This window comes from Mytilus galloprovincialis, chromosome 12 (genome assembly GCF_965363235.1).
Source record: "Mytilus galloprovincialis chromosome 12, xbMytGall1.hap1.1, whole genome shotgun sequence".
Taxonomy (NCBI): Eukaryota; Metazoa; Mollusca; class Bivalvia; order Mytilida; family Mytilidae; genus Mytilus; species Mytilus galloprovincialis.
The window spans coordinates 18,981,590-19,002,763 of record NC_134849.1 but is presented as its reverse complement, the minus strand read 5'-3'; the positions used below and the strand labels follow the sequence as shown (position 1 = coordinate 19,002,763).

General features: G+C 31.7%; 2 protein-coding genes across 2 annotated transcripts; both read right to left on the bottom strand.

Annotated features, from left to right (window-relative positions):
• Positions 1-7,311: 7,311 nt before the first annotated feature.
• On the bottom strand, positions 7,312-8,698 carry LOC143055236 (uncharacterized). Its single transcript, XM_076228369.1, has one exon. It carries the CDS (start codon positions 8,696-8,698, stop codon positions 7,481-7,483), a length of 1,218 nt encoding a protein of 405 aa, XP_076084484.1. The 3' UTR covers positions 7,312-7,480.
• Positions 8,699-12,380: 3,682 nt separating this feature from the next.
• Positions 12,381-20,622, bottom strand: LOC143054280 (uncharacterized). Its single transcript, XM_076227234.1, has 8 exons — positions 20,109-20,622; positions 19,022-19,147; positions 17,626-17,733; positions 16,622-16,729; positions 15,721-15,849; positions 14,575-14,669; positions 13,316-13,445; positions 12,381-12,588 (listed from the first exon to the last, which is right to left on the bottom strand). Exons 1-8 carry the CDS (start codon positions 20,596-20,598, stop codon positions 12,419-12,421), a joined length of 1,356 nt encoding a protein of 451 aa, XP_076083349.1. The 5' UTR covers positions 20,599-20,622; the 3' UTR covers positions 12,381-12,418.
• Positions 20,623-21,174: the final 552 nt, after the last annotated feature.

The following is a 21,174-nucleotide window of genomic DNA, read 5'->3' as shown; positions in this document are numbered from 1 at the left end:
CCATGAACTTTATTAAGATTTTCTATAGAGATATTATGTTTAAGAGAATTTTGATATGATTTTATTGCTGATATAACTCCATTATAAACTAGAAAGTTAGATTTAATTTCATAAATATTTTTGCATTGCTCAAACGACATTAATTTACCCTCATTATCTACCAGATCATTAATCAATAAAATACCGTTATCAGCCCAGTCTTTATAGAACACACTTCTGCTACCTATTTTAATATTTCCATTATTCCAAAGTGAATCTGTTAAAAATTCTTCTTCATTTTTTGGTTTAAGTTTATTTAGCATTTCTGTCCATGCTTTAAAAATCTCTTTCCAAAAGGGGTTTTTACATTTGTTTGGTGGGCCTAGAAATACTAGTTTTTCAATATCAATATTTTCTGTGCTTTCTATAAGCTTTTTGAGTTTTGTATTGTTTTTTAGCAACCGTCGGACCCACGTTAATTTTAACCCTTTTATATATTCTTCAATATCTAACATTTTCAGCCCCCCAAATTTATGTTCCAGACATAATATTTCTCTTTTAATCTTGTCAGGCTTGTTTTCCCAAATAAATGAATAGATTGTACGAATAAGTTGTTTAAGAGTAGTATTGCATGGTGTTGGTAATGTTAAAAACAGATGATTTAATTTTAAAATAATTAGTGTCTTGATAATTGTTATCTTTCCCACTGGAGTAAGTGTTTGTCTAGACCAAATATTGATTATATTTTCAATTTCTTTTATTTTAGGATAATAATTCAAAGATTCCATTTCTTGCAAATTGACAGAAAAGTTTATTCCTAATAGTGTAAACCTACTGGAACCCCATTCCAATCCCCACTTTACACACATGATGTCTTGACTATATTTTTTCTTTCCTATCCACACCACCTTTGTCTTGTCTAAGTTCATATGGATACCAGACATTTCAGCATATTTATGTAATAAGCGGAGAGTTGCGTCTAGGCACTCTGGTGAACCGTCAAGAATAATTGATGTGTCATCAGCATATTGAGAGATCAAATATTCAGTATCATCTATTTTAATTCCCTTTATATCTTTATTTTTTCTAATTAATATTCCAAGTATTTCTGCACATAAAAGAAATATATAAGGTGATAAAGGATCCCCTTGTCGACAACCTCTTTGAATTTCAAAGAATTCAGATAAAAAACAATTTTGAGAAACTGCAGAACTTATATTTTTGTAAAAGGTTCTTACCCATTGTTTTATAGAGGGGCCAAAATTGAAAAAGTCTAAAACGTCTTCAATGAAATTCCATGATACAGAATCAAAATCTATGAGAAGGAGCAATCCTGGTAAATCATTTAGTTCTGTATGAAATAATATATCTTAAATAAGACGAGTATTCTCCCTTATAAATCTACCCGGAATAAAGCCAGTCTGATCACTGTTAATAATTTGAGGTAGAACTAATTTTATACGCTCAGCTATGCAGCTTGATGCTAATTTATATGTGGTATTTAGTAAACTTATTGGTCGCCAGTTTTTCATGAATTGTCTCGGTTTATCTCCCTTTGGTATACAGGTTATAATACCTTGTCTTTGAGTAATTGATAATTCCCCCTTTTCGTAACCATTAATTATAGAACGAAATACAAATTTTCCTATATCTATCCAAAAAAACTTGACAACTCATTTGTGAAACCATCTGACCCAGGGCTTTTTTCATTTTTCATTTTTCGCAAAGCAGTTGTCAATTCACCATAAGTAATTTCACCCTCCAAAGATTCTCTAATGGTATTATTTATTTTTTTAATATCAGTATCAGGGATTTCATTGTTTAGGTTAACATTATTCAAACTTTCTGTTTTAGTATATAGCCTTTTGTAATAATTGTTTGCTTCTTTTAATATTTTATCTTGCTCACTGATAATGTCCCCTTTTTCATTGACTAATTTTGGAATAGTTTTATTTATAAAATGTTTAGTTTCTAAATTTAGAAAAAAGTTTGAAGGTTTTTCTCCTTCTTCTATCCATTGGATTTTGGATCTGATGTAGGACCCCCTCATCTTTTCTTGTCTTAATACTTTTAGATCAGTTTTCTTTTTTTCAGTTTCAATAAATATTTCTTCTGTCAATATTTGTTCTTCTAGTTTTTTTAATATCTTCTGATAGTATTCTTTCTTTTTTATCTTTTTGTTTCTTCCTAAAAGAAGCATATGAAATTGATTTTCCTCTAATTTCTGTTAATAAAGTTTCTAGAAAGAGTTGATCGTTTATAGTAAATTGAATTTCTAAATCATTTATCTTTTCTAATGTTTCTCTCTTGTATACTAGTGATGCGTATTGTTCTTTAACTTTATTTATATTCTCTTTAACAGCAGCTGAATATTCAATGTCATGTAAAAGTGAATTGTTAAATTTCCATAGACCTTTACCAATTATAAAGTTATTCCTCTTTAAATGTAACATTATTGGGGAGTGATCGGATCTATAACTGTTGAGAATGTGTATATCATGAACATGTTGATTAAGGCCTTGCGATATTAAAAAGAAATCCAATCTTGGTTGTTTAATGGGATTATTTTTTCTCCATGTAAATTTTTTTAGTTCAGGGTACAATTCCCTATAGGGATCTGTTAAATCATAATTTTCTATTATATTTAAAACTTTCTCTTTGGCTTTTGGGTTATATACATTTTGGTAATTATAAGTATCAAGATTTTGGTTTTGGACTAAATTGTAATCTCCAGTTATTAAAACTGATTGCTTGTTCAAGTCTTCTATTGTATCACTTACTCTAGAATAAAATTCAGGTGAATCTTTATTTGGACCATATAAGCATATCAAAGTTATTCTTTTTCCTTCAATTTCAATATCAATTCCTAACAGATTTCCTTGATCATCTTTTTTTAACCTATATATCTTGTATTCAAAGTTTTTGGTAAAAAATATTGCTACCCCTCTTTTGTTTGTTGCAAAAGAATTGAAAATACAGTCTCCTCCCCATAGATTTTTTATTGATATTTCTTCTTTTTCTGAAAAATGTGTATCTTGTAAACAATATATGTGGCAATTTTTTGCTTTAGGATAATCAAAAACATCTCTCCTCTTCTCCTTTGAATTTAAACCTTGACAGTTGTATGAAACAATTTTTATACCACTATCACTCATTTATTCAATTTTATTTTTATAGCTGAATAATAAATACTTGAGATTTGATGAGAGTATTGCGACCGTCTTCTCCGATAGTGTTTTATATAAGTAAGTGATAATGTAACTCTGAAATGTCTGATCTCCTCTACCTTAATTTCCTGCTGTATCCTAAATACATCATAGTTTCCATACAATAAGTAATAATGTGTCAAAATGAAAAACAAACATAAATAATAAAAAAAACAAAAAAAAATTTGAGATCATAGTGTAAATATCAAACATCTAATAATAATTAAAAACAAATTACTATTGTATTGAAGAGTAACCTATCCACTTGTGTTCAAATATTTTTTAATACAGAAATACTATGTACAAAGGGAGATAAATCTATTTAATTTAAATTATAATAAAAATTATCTCCATTATATAATGTGTTTTCATATCAAAATCTAAATGCATTAAATATACACTGTTTTGGTTGATTTAAGTAACTTTTTATTTCATTTCAATTCAAATGAGTCGGACCGAAAGAAATAGTGGGTTAATGAAGACAATAAATATGTGTATATTTAGTTTTTGCTTTCAACGTGTACAAACAGACAAAACAAATGTTTGATTTTCAATGAAATCAATAGATTTGTTTTGTTTATATTGTTTATGTAGTGTTAACATTTTCAGGTTTGCAAGTGTTTATTTTTTTCTTAATACACTTCATGATATTTACACCATGAGCACAGGAAAGCATGTATAATATGTAACTAATAATTAATAGCAGCTAATCTAAAAGCTCTTGACATGTACAAATTAAGCTTCAGTCATGCACAAATTCAGCTTCAGGCAAATCAACACAAATAAAAATCATATTAATATAAGCTAAGCAGTAAGCAGTAAGCACTAGTAGAAAACATAAAGCATGTTTGATAGGGCTACAGGATTGATTCTCTTTTAAAAGAAATAAAATATAAAATTTCGCAATAAATTTTCAATTATTAGTACTATTTGTTAAGTCAGCTACACTTATTCATTCAAGTCATTTGTAATAATCTCACCTTTCTATCATGATATTATTTGAGACAGGATAACAGCAAAAAAATTCTGTCCCATAAAGTTTCATTAGAACAAGGCTTCTAGTGATGAATTTTGTGTAAATTTAACTGGTTTACGGTTTATATTATCTGGTGAGTACTGACCTTACAACCAGTCATTTAAGCGTGAGAAAAAAAAATTATCGTTAAGCTTTAAAATTTGGAGACTATATAATATGTATATATGACATACATAGTTTAACCTAGTATCCTATCTTGGCTATTTTAGTGAGGTAGAAAAACATTCCTGTTTTACCGACATTACATGCTGGAAAGCACTAAAATAAAAATATTAAGCTGTAGCAAACAAAAAACGCACGAAAAAAAAATTCCAACATACACACATCACAAAAAAAAAAAACAAAAAAAAAACAGAACATTAACACATCTATACTTACTTTATGTCACACCCTAAAAAATATTAAAGTATTAAATATACATTGTCAATTTTGTTAAGTAAATCCTGCTGATCCTGCACAAGTGAGTCATGTGTTGCTCGTGCAAGTAAACACATCGGTGATAAGTCTATATCGATTGGTCTTATTCGATGAAAAACGCACGGTATCGGGATTCCAACATTTGAACACATTTCTCATATACTAGTAGCAGTTACCATCTAAAGACCACCGGGCGGCCTACATAATGAGTAAAACGTATTAAGTATTGTCAGCTTTAAAATGATCTACCATGTCCAAAGTTAACCAAAAATGATCCAGTAGAACAAGAAAAAAATACAGTCTTATTTATGTGCAAAACATAAACGAAAACCGGTAACGGCTTACAAACGACAACCACTTTATCACGTCTACAAGTTTGTCTATTTTTAAGGTCGATGGCACTGCTGGTGTTGTTTTATTCCGCGTGGGTATCAATAATCAAGAAGTCAGCACTTCCCTGTTGACATGAATTATCATTGATATGGTCATAATCACAAATTGACTTTTGATTTTTGAAATACTTACGCTTTTTACCTCATGAATAGATTACATGTACCTTAGCTGTATTAAAAGAAATTTTTGGTCCTCAATGCTCGTATTTTATTTTGTTTTGTTATCCTTTTATAAGTCAAGTGTCACCGATGAGTGTTCAGTAGACGAAAAGCTTGTACAGCAAATACAAAATTTAAATTTTGGTATCTATTGTGAGCTTATTAACATTTTCCCTCTTTTAACATACTTCGCACAATGAAAAGTAACAATGCATATATGGCATATAAAACTGTTTATTTGTGAGACAGCTTTTTAGATAACATTATTGTTGCCAGCGCGCTCTCTACTGATTGGAGGATAATATATGTATTGGATATCTTGATATCAGATGGAATACATAAAAGAGAGACAAAAAATACCAAAGGGACAGTCAAACTCATAAATCTAAAACAAATTGACAACGTCATGGCTCAAAATGAAAAAAAAAAACCAGACAAACAATAGTACACATAATACAACAAAACTAAAGAATAAACATCATGAACCCCACCAAAAACTAGGGGTGATCTCAGGTGCTCCGGAAGGGTAAGCAGATCCTGCTCCTCATGTGGCTACCGTCGTGTTGCTTATGTGATAACAAATCCTGTAAATACTAGTAGTCTAATTCGGTAGGTCACATTCATGAAAGGGAAGGGGATTGTAGTTACGACGTAAGGAACATATCCGATATCATTTGTCAAACGGTTATTCCATAACGGTTAACCAACTCGTGATGGCGTCCGTAAAATTTACGAATGGATGATGACCTACATAAGAAAATGCCTGTACCAAGTCTGGAATATGACAGGTGTTATCTATTCGTTTGATGTGTTTGAGCTTTGGATTTTGTCATTTGATTAGGAACTTTCCGTTTTGTTCTACAATTCTGCTTTTCGTCTGTTGTCTGCTCTTTGATAAGGATGTTGTCTCTTTGACATATTCCCAATTTCCATTCTCCATTTCATTTGAATGAGCAAAACAATCCGCATCACCATATGTTTTGATTGATAATAGAAATGTGGCTGCACACTTACTCCAAAGTATGATATAGGTAAACTTCTGATTTTTAAGAAATATATTTACAGTCAATGGGAGATGTTTGATACTTTTTTTGTTTGAGCGTCTCTTATGAGTCTTATGTAGAAGAAACGCTCGTCTAGCGTACACATTTTTTATTCTGGTATCTAATTTCAGTTTATTCTTATGATCCCATGTTGACCCTAAGTCGGTATCAAAAAACTAAATATATGACAGGATTTACAACAGTTTTAAGAAGATGTATTCGTAGAAACATCAATAGATATAGGAAGATGTAGTGTGAGTGCCAATGAGACAACTCTCCATCACATCGAAGCTTATTTAGAATGTAAACATACATATAAAACAAATTAGCTTCCTCTAAGCAAAACCCACATAAAGTAAAAACAATTAAGTGATATGATATCGGCATTCAAATGAAACAGGGAAGAATATAGTTGTTTGTAATTATTTTAAATACAATTAAATAAGCTTGATAAAGATATTGTACACTTAGTTATAGAAAATTATATCTTGATGATAAAGTATACATACAAACTGGACGTAAAAATTGCAGATTGAGAAAGATTTGGATTTTTTGATCTGAACCGTTGAATACAGAAAAAAATATTTACCATCATGGTAATATTCTATTTGCCATTTGGCGATTTTACTTATTTCACACTCTTACCACGGATTGTTTTCTTTGCAAATTATTAACTTTGTCAATTCTCGACAAAGTGGTCTGATACAAATTTATTTTAAGTTGAAAGAGATAAAAAAAAAAAAGGTTTTAATCATTTGGGGTTTTTTTATAATGAAAGAAAAACTGTAACTGTTTTGTTCACCTTAGCTTACGATTAAATGGAATAAAAAAAATAACTTTTGAAATTCTGGACGAGAAAAAAGGGGGCGGGAGGATTTTTTCGGATTGATAATTTATTTACTTCGTTTCCGAAAGGAAGAAACTAATTAAGTAATCTCTAATTACCGAGCCAAAAAAAAACAGCGAAAAAAAAGCGGCCTGTTCTGTATACCAAACATTAACAAAAAACAAGTATACAAAATAATAAATCGAAAAACAAAGTATAGCAACAATCAGATTGATGTAAAAGGAAATCGATTGATTTCAAAACTAGACTAATTTACATAATAAATCACTTCGAAAATTAAATGGATTAAAGTTCATAGAAATCGCATATGTTGATCCAATGCTACACGCTATCATATGATATACAGCAAAAAAAAAGATTATAGAAATATATTTTTTTATCCTTACGAGATTTATATAGTCTCATTCATTACTACAACATAGTCGTTGACATGATGACCTAAAGTCCGTATCAAAAATCAAATATATTATAGGATTTACAACAGTATTGAGAAGATGTCCTCTATAAAAACATAAAGCTATGACGTATTCCGGATCCGTCAAATTGTCCCAGAAATTAGCTATAACAGATTCTATGATCATCAGTGCAATTCTAGGAAGATAAGAAATACAAAATAGTATTGTTATAAGGAAGAACATAACAGAGAATCGATGTTTGTGCGTGAAACGGGAGACATTTCTAAAAAATTTCGATTTTCGTCTTGTTTGGATTACAAACGGAACAGTAGAGTTTTTCCGCTTAATAACTGGTCCTCCTTGCATGGTGCCTTGTTGATTGTTTATCGTCGTTGAATCAATCTGTGTGGTGTTGGGTTCAAATTTGTCGACAGAGTAATCATCATCTGTAATATTTGATATCTCTGTTTGAATTGTATTTCCTGAATTATGTTGTTCATTGTCGTTTAAAGAGTGTTTATTTGGTCTTTTGAAACTTCTCTTCCTGAACGATTCATGTTTGAATATTGTACGAAGTATCAATGAATATAATATGATGACTGCAAAAATCCCAGACAAACACATCAATAGTAATATAACGGAATAACTAAACAGAAAAGTTTGATTCACATTTGGCACAGCTCCGCAATTGTATCCCGTAATTGTTCTGTTTTCGTTTTTCAATAAAAGCTCATCTTTGCCGTACAAAACCAAACAGGGTACTGATATAACTGTTGATCCAATCAAGATTGATATAATAGTCATTCGTTTACTGCGCAGGCTCATGGAAGAATTTACTAGTCGACTGACCTTGATATACCGTTGCACAGCAATTGCCAATAGCAACAGAGCCGAGCTAAAGGAAATTGATTGATGTAAAAACCAAACTAATTTACATATTAAATCACTTCGAAAATTAAAAGGATTAAAGTTCATAGAAATCGCATATGTTGCTCCAATGCTACAAGCTATCATATCAACCAAAGATAAACAAGGAATAAAATATCTATCATCCGATTTTGATTTGAGTTTAAATCTATAAACGAACAAGACCAAACCATTGCCAACGACACCGGTGACTAGAAACACAAATGCAAGTACAGTGTTTGGTATCAATAACTGAACTTTAGCATTGTTTAGTTCTTCCAGATATATGTTGCTGTGACTTGAGTTTGACATCATCATTTCTCTTTTACTCTCTGGATTCTGAAATTATAGAGTTCATAGTGCATTTCTTCAAGAAAAATTTGGTGTCAATTACTTCAGTGAGTTATATTTTTGTAAACATACAAAAACGAATGCCCAATTTTAAACCATTTGAATGTATTAATCTGTACATTACTCGATCTTTATTATCTCTGCATGGCAAACAAACATACAAAATTTTGAAAAATAAATAAATCAAGGAATGTATCTCCCTTTTGCTAAGCTCTGATTCTGTACCAGGCTGTGGCTATACTCTTTTGTTCTTTTTTTTATTCATAGTTCTTCAGATTTTTAATAAACTTTGGATTTTCAAATCTATCGGCATAGAGCATCACTGAAGAGACATTTTAAAATGTAGAAATAAGAATTTGGTGCAGAAACATTGGTACTCTTTATGTTATTAGTACTAAAGTTCTGACAAAACAATTCAGAACTCTTCTTGTTGCTACATGATTTGACGTATATAATACGCTTTTAAGAAAATATTTTTGTATAAAAATTTAACAACAAACATAATTAAACACCCGATTAAGTCTATTTCATTTTGGTAGATTTATTTCTGATGCCGATTATAAAATATGTAGTACGTACCTTCCTCCTAACCATTCGTTCACTTCTTAATGTTCTGAAAAAAGCTTATAAACAATATTCGGTCATCTCAGAAAGATATTATTTTTGTTTTTATGGGAATTATAAACTGGGGAACCACAATGTTAATCGAGACTTACAACAGTTTCGTAATGAATACAAAAAGGTGATATTTTTCTGACACTGACTTAATACTAATATTGATTTATACTACAATTAAATTAGGCTAAAAATATATTTTATCAAAATTTAAATACACAAAGTACCTCCTTAATTGAACCCCACATAGAGGAGAATAATGGAGAATAGGACATTGGTCTTAAAATGAAACAGGGAAGAATATGTTTCTTTGTAATTTTTTAAATACAATTAAATTAGCTTTACAAAGATATTGTACACTTAGTTATAGAAATTAATATCTTTATGATAAAGTATACATACATATTTGCGACAAAAGTGCACGGACCATTAATTTGTTACTATGTTCGTTGAATAAAGAAAACAGGACGTTTCTAGTTATAGAATACAATAGTCTGTTATTATACCTCCCGTCAATGTGTTATGTGCTAAGGTAATGTATTGTATTCCCGTCTTTAATTGTTGCGTATGTCCCCATTCTATATGCCTTTTTGTGCTTCTTTGTTACATATTTGTTTGTTTATATTCTGATTAAGATTATAACACAATGTTGACTGTTGTACCCTATGTTTGACATATTTACCTACTCTGTCAGATGGTTTTATTCACACATCGTTGTCAATATCATCGAATTTTATGCGACTGTCATCCAAGTGAGAGGTTAACCTAGCTATAAAACCATATTTTATCCAATATTTTTCATAAGAACATGCTTGTACATAATTTCATGTGTGTGATGTTTGATATTGTCATTTGGTTAAGCACTTTCCATTTTGATTTTTTCTCGGAGTTCAGTATTTTTGTAATTTTAATTTCTACTGAGTCTGACTAAGAAAAGCCTTTTTTGTCTATCCTTTAACTCAACTGCTATAAATCTTGAAACATATAAAATTGTGGTCACAAATTAGTAAACAGTAAACGATAATGTTAAGACATAACATCTCTATCTAACTGAAATGATTTTATTTTTTAACAACAAGTCTAATTTAGTTTGATAAACTTCATCTTTAAACCAAAAAGAAATACGACCACTTGTATTTTTGTCCATCTAATTTTAACTATATTTTATAGTTCGTTCGAATGCTGTACTCATATACCACTGTTCAAGGTTAGGGGAGGGTCGAAATCCCGCAAACATGTTTAAACCCGCCACATTCTGTATGTATGTTCGTGTCCCAAGTCAGGAGCCTGTAATTCAGTGGTTGTCGTTTGTTTATGTGTTACAGATTTGATATTCGTTCATTTTTTGTACATAAACTGAGGCCGTTAGTTTTCTCGTTTGAATTGTTTTACATTTTCATTATTTCGGGACCTTTTATAGCCGACTATGCGGTATAGGCTTTGCTCATTGTTGACGGCCGAATGGTGACCTATAATTATTAATTTCTATGTCATTTTGGTCTCTTGTAGAGAGTTGCTCATTGGCAATCATACCACAGCTCCTTTTTTATAGTTAAACTGTGTGTTTACTTTCTTCTATTTTATTTGTTTTGTTTAGAAATGTGTAGACTCTAAACAAATGTTCTCCAATTTATTGACAATAAAACAAGACAACTATCGACCATATGAGGAAGAAAAATGCATTCTTGTCATTTTACCAAATTATTAATTCTAAATGAGTTTTAAAAAAAAAGATTGTGGCGCCATTTAATCAAATAAAGTGAAATTCGTTGCCGGATTAGGCTTTATTTTATATGATAAAAGTGGTGTAATTCGACACACGACTGGAAAGAAAACAGCATACGTTTAGACAATTAAAGACTGGAGTACTGTTATACTTTATTTACAACCCCCTGGACTAAAGTGTATATCATCTAAAGCTATATCTCCACTGACACCACTTCCGCGAACTGCTTCAAATATGATCTGCAAATAAAAATTAGAATTAGAAACTGTATAAAAATAATTTAATGATATATTTATTGTGGTTTCAAATCAAAGTAATGTTACGTTTCTGTAAATAATGGACGCTACAAAAATATCGCATTCTGAATGAGTTCGTTATAATCTACTACAGCAAATACATGAATCGCATTACTTACATAGGAGGCAGATAATACCACGTGGACGTTTAAAACTTATAAATTGAGAAAAAAATAAAAAAGTCAATATCATGACAAAATGCAAAAACGACGAGAAGACGAACACATCTATAAGATACTACATTGAAACGATTGAGCAAATCGAACCCATACCAAAGACCGCGTTCAAACGCATGTGCTCCGAAAGGGCTAGCAGATCCTGCTCCACACCTCGTATGTTTGTCTAGATACTAAACTATTGCATTTTTGCATTTAGGAAACTTCGTTTTGATGATGTATTTATTAAAAAACTATTTGTCTAACATCAACAGTCGTACGCACAATTTCGTGTTAACCAATATACAAATCTGTGTCAAAAACTAGGGAGTAAAACTACAAGTTTGAGACAAATCAAAAAGCGACTAAACATTATAGACGTATTTGAACTCGAAACACCTTACACTGCAAATGTGTACAACGCAATGAAACTACTGCCGGACCTGTAGATCTTTTAAGTAATAAAGTTTTTTTTTAAATGAAATAACGCTTTATAGATTTCGTGCGTTCAAGGCGTTTTAAGTTTATTCACTTTACCATGTTGACTTTAGTCAGGAATATGACACAGTTTTTTTTTCTCACTAATTACGTTGGTTGATATAGTCAAGAGCTTGGTTACACCATTTATGGAGGTTTTTTAGTTGAACGTTCGTAACCAAAACAGGGGATGCATCAGTACTAGTTATATGACTAAAAGGAGCCGGAACGGAATTACTCCCTTTTACAAAAAAAGTTGTTTTCAAAACTCAATAAAATATATAGTATTCAAACAGAATTCCAAATTTAAAAGTGTATCCCTCCTTTTAAAAGTGTAAACCCTTTGGTTCCTTGTGCAGTTTTCAGCTTTTTGGTCGGCTTGTTGTCTCTTTGAAACATTTCCCGTTCAATTCTAAATTTAACTTACACGTTTGTCCATTGCGCCATCTACTTCTAGTGATAATGTATTCCACATATCACCATGACTACCAGATTGTGTCCACAACTTCTGATCCCCATGGTAAATATTAAGAGATCCTACAGCTGTACCGTACATATGGTAGCTAAACTTTAAACACCTTAAGCATGCTAAAATAAATAAGTATACGCACATCACCTCGTGTATATTTTCAATGTCGACGCAGTTTATAAAAAATGAATCCACACTTTATAAATTGCAAGTTTCGGACGCGCAGTTCTGGATTTACCGGCTTCACCAGAATCGCTCGAATATGAATATTAGAAAGCCAAGATTGAATAAGAAACGAAACATTTTAAGGTCTATTACTAAAAAATACCTGAAATCAAAATAATAGAAAATTCCATCAAACTGTATAATTTACACGACATTTTTAAATCATTGTCTGAGGAATTATGGGTAATTTTATTTTGAATTTAGAGAACTTCTATGTAAATGTTTTAGTGAATGAGATCAGATATGAATTTGTTTGTATACGAGTATTAGTCCGTTGCAATAAAAGTTTTTCTTAAACATTGGTGTAAAATGGAATAGAAATATTAAATTAGTCTGCATCAGGTTGGAGCTTAGAATATTTTATGAAAGAAATTCATTCACATAAACATAGAACTTACACTTGAAAGCAAAATGTATGTCCTTCAAGGTTACGGGTACTTAACTTCGTGATTTCACAAACTTTTATGAAACTTTGCATGCAATTAGGTCACGAAGATCTGCTTATGAATATTGTAAAAAGTTTAATTTTTCTGTGATGAAAAAAAATCTTTTCAATTCCTTCGAGGTACACTTTTGAAAAGATTCTTTTGATCTTTAAAGTTAGAAATATTTTAAACTTACTTGACAACGATTGGCTAGATATTAACCTAGCAATGTTTTTTTCCTGGACCGGAGGAGATGCCTCTATATACAGATAATACGTCCCTTCAAAGGCCGATGACGGACCTGTATATTTACTTGGTGTTGTACCCTGTTTTATAACATATATTTGAAGTTATTAGAAATTAGAACGTCAAATTACAACCTTCAACACTGTGTGTTTTTGCTCTCATCGAACAGCGAGCTACAAAGGCTCTACCCTACCTCCATTTGTTATTTATAAATAAGATATTTAATTTAAATCTTTTTTTCTATTTGTATTTTTTTTTTTTTTTTGTCAACGACATCTCATGTTATCAGTTATTTACAAATATCTTGTTAACAATTTTTTTTCACACGTAATCGAATTGTTGGTTCAGAGGTCAGGGGAAATTTTCAGATGCTATCGGAACAAGGAACTGAAGAGTGAAGGATGTTATTATGTATGGGAATTTTTATAGTTATGGTTAATGTTCCGGAGGAGTGTCGATAGAAATTCATAAAAAAATTCAAGGCATATAATTATATACGCATTGATGGTCTAAAAGAGGGGTTCCAACACTTGCCCACCCCCCCCCCCCCCCAAAAAACCACCTTCTTCTCTCCCTCAGATCGCTACCGGGTAGATAAAGGAATATGTGACATGAGTGCCAATGAAACAAATCTCCATTAAAGTCACAATTTGTAAAAGTAAACCATTATAGGTCAAAGTACGACCTTCATCACTGAGCCTCAAAGTGCTCACACCGAACAGCAAGAGAAAAAAGTAAAATCACAAAAATACTGAACTTGGAGGAACATCAATTCGGAAAGTCCATAATCACATGGCAAAATCAAATAACAAAACGCATCAAAAACGAATGGACAAGAACTGTCATAATCCTGAATTGGTACAGGCATTTTCAAATGTAGAAAATGGTGGATTAAACCTGGTTCTATAGCGCTAACCCTCTCACTTTGATGACAGTCTAATCAAATTCCGTTATATTTACATTGATGCGTTAGCTAAACAGACATTAAAATAAAATAGTCAAAATACGGGTACATCAGTCATCATCGTATAACAATTTTAAAATGAACATTTTTACAAAACACAAAAATCTATCTACAAACACATTCATTTATTTGTGTGTCTGACGTCAGAAAATTTTATACGTCACATAAATTTGTCGTTCAATGTGATGACCTGTTCAATTATAGTATAATTCATATATTAATAAACTTTCATTTTGACTATATACCGTATTTCTAGTCCAGTTGAAATTATCAGATAAATCATTTTGTAGAAAACATCCGTCTTCATGTTCTTCGAATGTGCAGCTGTAGTACTGTGCTCCTTAAAATGTATAAACAATAATACTAAATTATTATCATTGCAAAATTAGAACAGAAACAAAACACTGTTTTATAAAATTGTTTTAGAAAAAAACCTACGTATACGTAAATACAATTGACAGTATACTTCTAAAGAATAGTCTTTTCCTTTTTTTTTAGAAAATATAAAACATTAACTATAACGTGTTATTGTATTCTTTTATCAACTATCCACAAGAAACCAAATGACAAAGTAACTAACAAATATTCGTTGTTTAGTCTATTTTGGTGGTATCAATTTGCTGTGGCTCTGTACTTGTACATCTCGTTATTGTGTCATTGTTCTATGATAATTTTGGTATTCTTGTCTTTCTGTTTTGCTAATTTGTTTTGTCTGTATGCCTGCTTGAGTTTCTTTCTTACATGTGACGTGGCTCTGTACGTGTACATCCCGTCATTGTGTTATCGTTCCATAATAATTTCTATTTGATTGTCTATCATTTTTTCTGATATGCTTGGTCTATGTACCTTTTCATTTTGTGTTTCTTTCTTACATATGGCGTGGCTCTGTTTTTATACATCCCGTCATTTTGTGTTTTTGGCATAGTTAATGTTTGTTAATATATATTTTTTTTTATATAATTAAGATGGTGGCACAATTGTGGCTGCTGTGTCCCTGTTGTTAACCTTTATGCCTCTTACGTCTGGTTTTTTTTTTGTTCGCACATTCTTGCCACCAATAAAAAGTGGCCGCCACGAAATAGCCCAAATGTGGCGCATAAAAGTGGCGTTAAAACACTAACAAGCAATCAATCGTACATCGTTGCCAATGTAGTGGACTTTGGGTATATTGACGATTTGTTTTAACCTGTATCGCTAAGTGCAATGTAGTCCGACAAATATTCTAAGAGTAAGACAAAACCCTTACGTTTGATAAGTACTATTGGCCATTTACTGGAAATCCGCTTTTGCACAGCATTTAAACTAAATATCACTTTAGATACAAGCAAGTTCGACCATAATAATATAAGATCCCGATATTATTGTTTCCTGTTCGGTTTGAAGAATCTTACCGTATTGACAATATTTCTCACACGCTTCCCCGAAGTACCGGTAGCTACACGCACATGTAGAGGTGTTTGATGAGAATAGGCATGAACCTCCATTCAGACAGCGGACCTCAGGTCTATCGCAAGGTGTATCTATAATTGAATTTGGAAAACAAAAAGTTTAATTCATTGTTATTATTTATAGCTAAAATATTATACCGCTTATTTGACTGCTAGTTGAATATATCAATCAAAAAAGACAACAACATAAATTAAAGACAAACTGTCACATGTCTAGGGGAAGGTTTTGGCTTCAGCAAAACACTTTTACCCCACCGTATTCTATATGAGCCTATCACAAAATAAGTACCCGCAATTTAGTGGTTGTCGTTCATTCGTGACAGTCATATTTTTTTTGCGTTAATTGTTTTGTTACAAACATGGTCTATCAGGCTGTTTGTTTTTCTCAATTGAATTGTTTCAAATCTTTCATATCGTGCCATTTATAACAAATCTACTGATTATTTTCGTATTGTTGAAGGCTATACCGGTTACTTATAATTGCTAACATCCACTTTACGTGAAATTTGGTGAATAGTGGTCTCATTTGCAATGATACCACATCTCCTTATTTCTCGATATACATACTGACTTGCGTTAGTCTTATATGTTTATCGTTTATTGTGGTTCATTTATAGGTTTCGAAAATTAACATGGCAGTCTTTTTCGCTGAACTAGTCTATATTATTGTCCAGGAGCCAACTGAATCTCGCCTCCGGGTGAGAAATTTTCTAGCTCTCACGTGTGGGAGGGGGGGGGGGGGGCTAAGCTGTTTTTCTACTTTTTGGTCGGGGTGTTTTTCTCTTTGACACATTTCTCGTTTCCATTCTAAATTTTATTTTAAAAAGATCTCCAACATTCTTACGTTCACAGTATTTTCCGCTAGTACCATCAGGACAGGAGCAGTTAAATTTCCCGTCGACGGAATAACAAATTCCGCCATTTTTACATGTGACGTTCGAACAAGGTGTTCCTAAAAATAAAAAAATAAACTTTTTAACCATTATTTTGATGCTTTTATTTAGGATATTTGTAACAATTTAAAAAAAAATAATGAAGTCTTTGGATATTGCCGTCAATGATTCTATTTCTCTGAACTTAATTGTATTTAAAAAAAACATGTAACTCCCTCGGGTATACTTACTATTCCCGAGTACCTGAGACCTGTTTTAGAGGGGTTCGTGTTGCTTAGTCTTTTAATTAATTTTCTATGTTATTATTTGTCTGTTGGTCTTTTTCTTTTTCACCATGGCGCTGTCAGTTTATTTTCGACATATGAGTTTGACTGTCCCTCTGGTGTCTTTCGCCTCTCTTTTAGACCACATATAAATAAATAAAATATGATATATGTTTGCTAGTGAGACAACTAATGAACTATCCATCAAAATCCAAACAACATGGATAGACATTACATGTCTTATTACATAGCAGATCCAATCTGTTCAGAATATGCTATATATTCATTGATACTCCTTAGACTTTAAAGTGTTTTGCTACCACAACGTTTTAATCTTTAGCGTAGCCTGTAATTCAGTGGTTGTCGTTTGTTTATGTGTTACATATTTGTTTTTCGTTCATTTTTTTTACATAAATAAGGCCGTTAGTTTTCTCGTTTGAATTGTTTTACATTGTCTTATCGGGGCCTTTTATAGCTCACTATGCGGTATGGGCTTTGCTCATTGTTGAAGGCCGTACGGTAACCTATAGTTGTTAATATCTGTGTTATTTTTGTCTTTTGTGGATAGTTGTCTCATTGGCAATCATACCACATCTTCTTTTTTATATTAAGAATATTCGGAAAACACGCGTACTGTGCACTGGATTTGATATATTTTCGCGCCAGTATTCGTTTAACCAATTATATGTTACCTTCACAGTGTGATCCATAAAACCCCGGAGGACACAAACATTCTCCAAAAGAACCATTTATTACACAGAAACCTCCATTATAGCAAATGATGTTACTACATACCATATCTGTAAAAAAGAAAGAGAACAGAATTTTTTTATAGCGTGTTAAAAAAAAAAAATTACATGTGTATTTCACATACAGCTATTTTACTATTATGATGTTGACAAAGCTAAGAAATTTAAGAATTGTCCATTGAATCTGATTCTTTGTCTTTACTCAATGATCAAGGTAATGACAATAATGTTGCTGTTCTCATCATTTTGCGTTTAGTATAGATTCTTATATGTATCGAAAATCAATTTTACTAAAAGGTTTCTTGTGTTTTCTGTATGGTTAATTTTCAGCCTACCAAAGACCAGGTCACACATTTTAACAATTAGAAAGGACGGATATAAAGATACTTTATTGGATAAATCTCACAATTAATCTTTACTTTTAGAGAAATATAATAGTTGTGTGTTCATTGTGACAGAGTCGAAAATGTTTAATCATTAATGGTACGAATTAAATGAGTCAAGAAAAACGCCTTTTAAAATTATACATGTGTAGGACTCTAAAGTGCGATGGGGCGCTAAAATACGATGGTCTACTCTAAAGTGCAATGCTTCCATACGCTTAACCCTCTTGCTGCCGACCGTTTTTCAAGGTTGCATTTCATATGCCGGAAAATACGACAGAACAACGTCTGTGACGTAACATGCCAAACAACGACGGCATTCGATATATGACGTCACGACATAATGACCAATACATTTGGGACCCACTGGAGAAAACATAACTCTGTTTTATCTTCGGTATTTTAATTGAAAGAGATACAGCATTGATGAGAAGCTTGCATAAATTTATCCATGGACATATGTGTCCCTCCGGCACTGCCGGTTTGGACATATGTGTCCCTCCGGCAGCAAGAGGGTTAAGTCCGATCTCCGCGAAAATATTGACGTTAGAAACGTAGTTTGATTATAACGTCGGTAAAATAGAGATGCAAGTTGTTTTGCGTGAATTATAAGTGTTTGCTATTTACATTAGTTTGTTCTGTACATTGCAGGAAAGTAAAACATGTACTAGTATTACGCTACGAAAAAGGAGAAAGCTCGGCGAACATTTCATTTCTTTCGCATTTAAATTAAAGCTTATACAAATGAATGTTGCATATTCCGACAATGAACGAATTTTGTATCTGATATTTACAATGACGACTGTGAGTGAGGTTGTCACATTAGTGTGAACGGCAATCTACATTAAATATCCAAATATTCAATACGCTCCAGAAACATAATGCCGTTCAACTATCGTAGGTGGGGCATACAAACTCTTCGTAATGTGGCTTCTGTAACAATTTCGACTACTTACGTTCGCATACCCTTCCATAATAACCTTTCATGCATTGACATTTAAAGTTGGTCTCGTTTTCAGAACAAGTTCCATTGTTGGCGCATACACCATATTCACAAATGCTTTTAACATCAAGTCCTATTTCTAAATACATGAAAAAATAGCATGTCACACAATAATATAGTTTCATACAATTAAACACAACATGTGTAAACTTGTAACTTGTTCCAAGTCAGATACATGTAACTCAGTGGGTTAATTTTTTTAATGTATATCATATTTAATTTGTTTTGCTTATTATTTCTGTACAAAAATGAGGCCGTTAGTTTTGTCATTTCGCAGCCATTTATACCTTACTATGAAGGATGGTTTTGCTCTTTGTTGGAGCCGTACAGTTATAGTTGTTCAATTTTGGTTCCTTAAATAACATCATTACATCTCGGTCATTTATATAACAATACAGGGAATTTATTTTTCTTTGGTGGATACTCATTTCGAATATTGGGGTAAACTTACATATTCGTGGATATTTGATTATAATATGGTTTTGCCAGAGTCTGCATACATTCTTATAGAAAATGTGCAACTCGTTGGAATTTGTGGTTCTCGAGTAACAAGGAAATCCACGAAAATTGGAATCAAACGAATAATAATGAATCTATAAGACTTTTTTATTCTTTGTAGAGAGACAGAAGATATCAAAGTTGAAATCAAAAATAAATTCGAAGAGAGACAGACAAATCATATCAAAACAAAACAAACCTATATACAGAGCTCAACATAAGTAGATATAAGAAAATGTGGTATGAGTGCCAACGAGACAACTCTCCAATCAAGTCACAATTTGGAAAGACCAACGGTTGTGTGAACAAAAGTGAAAGCAGAATATCGTCCTATTATTCATGAGACACGTTAATATCATGTCCCGTCAAGATCAAATAGCTGCCAGTGAAAACACTAAATTTAAAGATAAGGAATTAAATATAAAATAAGCAAAAAGAATGCCAATATATCCAATGCAATAAATTGTATTATGGGACGATAATAAGGTATTTCTGACCTCTATTTTCTTGTTGTATTACTATGGGTCTATTATTTTTCTTACCTCCATCTTTATCTGTTGACTTCTGAAGAACAGAGATCAAAATAATGATGATGATTAACAAAACAATACATATAACTGCCAGCACTGCAATAGACAGCTTCCAACGATCCGTAACTACTTTGAGCATATAACTGTAACATATTGATTCTTTGAAACAGTAAAGTTTTGAGTTCGAGTTAGATGAAGTTCTTTCATCTTTCAATACATGTTCACCTATGCGACTTCCGTTTTGAGACTTTGGTTGCTCAGTTTCGGTCTCATTTGCACAGACTGAGTCTTCATAAGCTACGGGATTTGTGTAAGCATATTGCCCTTCTCTCGAGTCAGGATTTGAGTGTTGATACTCCTTTTTATACACATTTTCTTTGCTGTACAACTCAATTCTTTCATTTCTTCCTAGTGTGTCTTCCTGATTACCATTTTCTCTGTTCACCGAACTAATTCCAACATTTATATCACTTAAATTAATATTATTCGGTTTAGCACTCATAATTCATGATAGTTAGAAAACAAAACAAAAACTTCAAAGGGTGAAGCATACAGGGTTTAAATTGTCATTTTCTGCAAATAGTTAATTACAATTCACTGTGTATTTGTTTGCCAAGAAAACAACATTAATGATTTATGACGACAGTTTTTGAATAAAGTTTTCAAAAGACAAATAATTATTTACATTCTATCAATTTCAACATGTAAAATCTTTTCTTATGATATTTATTGTCATTCAAAAAACCCACTGTGATCCTCAAATAAATGAAATAAATGATTTAAATTCAATCACCTACGTAGACAATGCATGATTAAATGATTGAGATGCGCAGTGACCTGGGCTACTGTCGTGGATTGTCATCAACCGCCCATATCTTTAATGCACACTAACATCAGATATATTTAACAATACAGAGGCATTTAATTCAAATATTAAATATGAGCATTTTTCAATTGGTAAACCATGTCTATTCTTTATATTTATGACAGATCCCATTTAGATAATGATTAAGCATGCGTACATTGTCTGCTGAGAAAGATATATCTTTATATGTCAGTAACAATTTTCCTTGTGAAA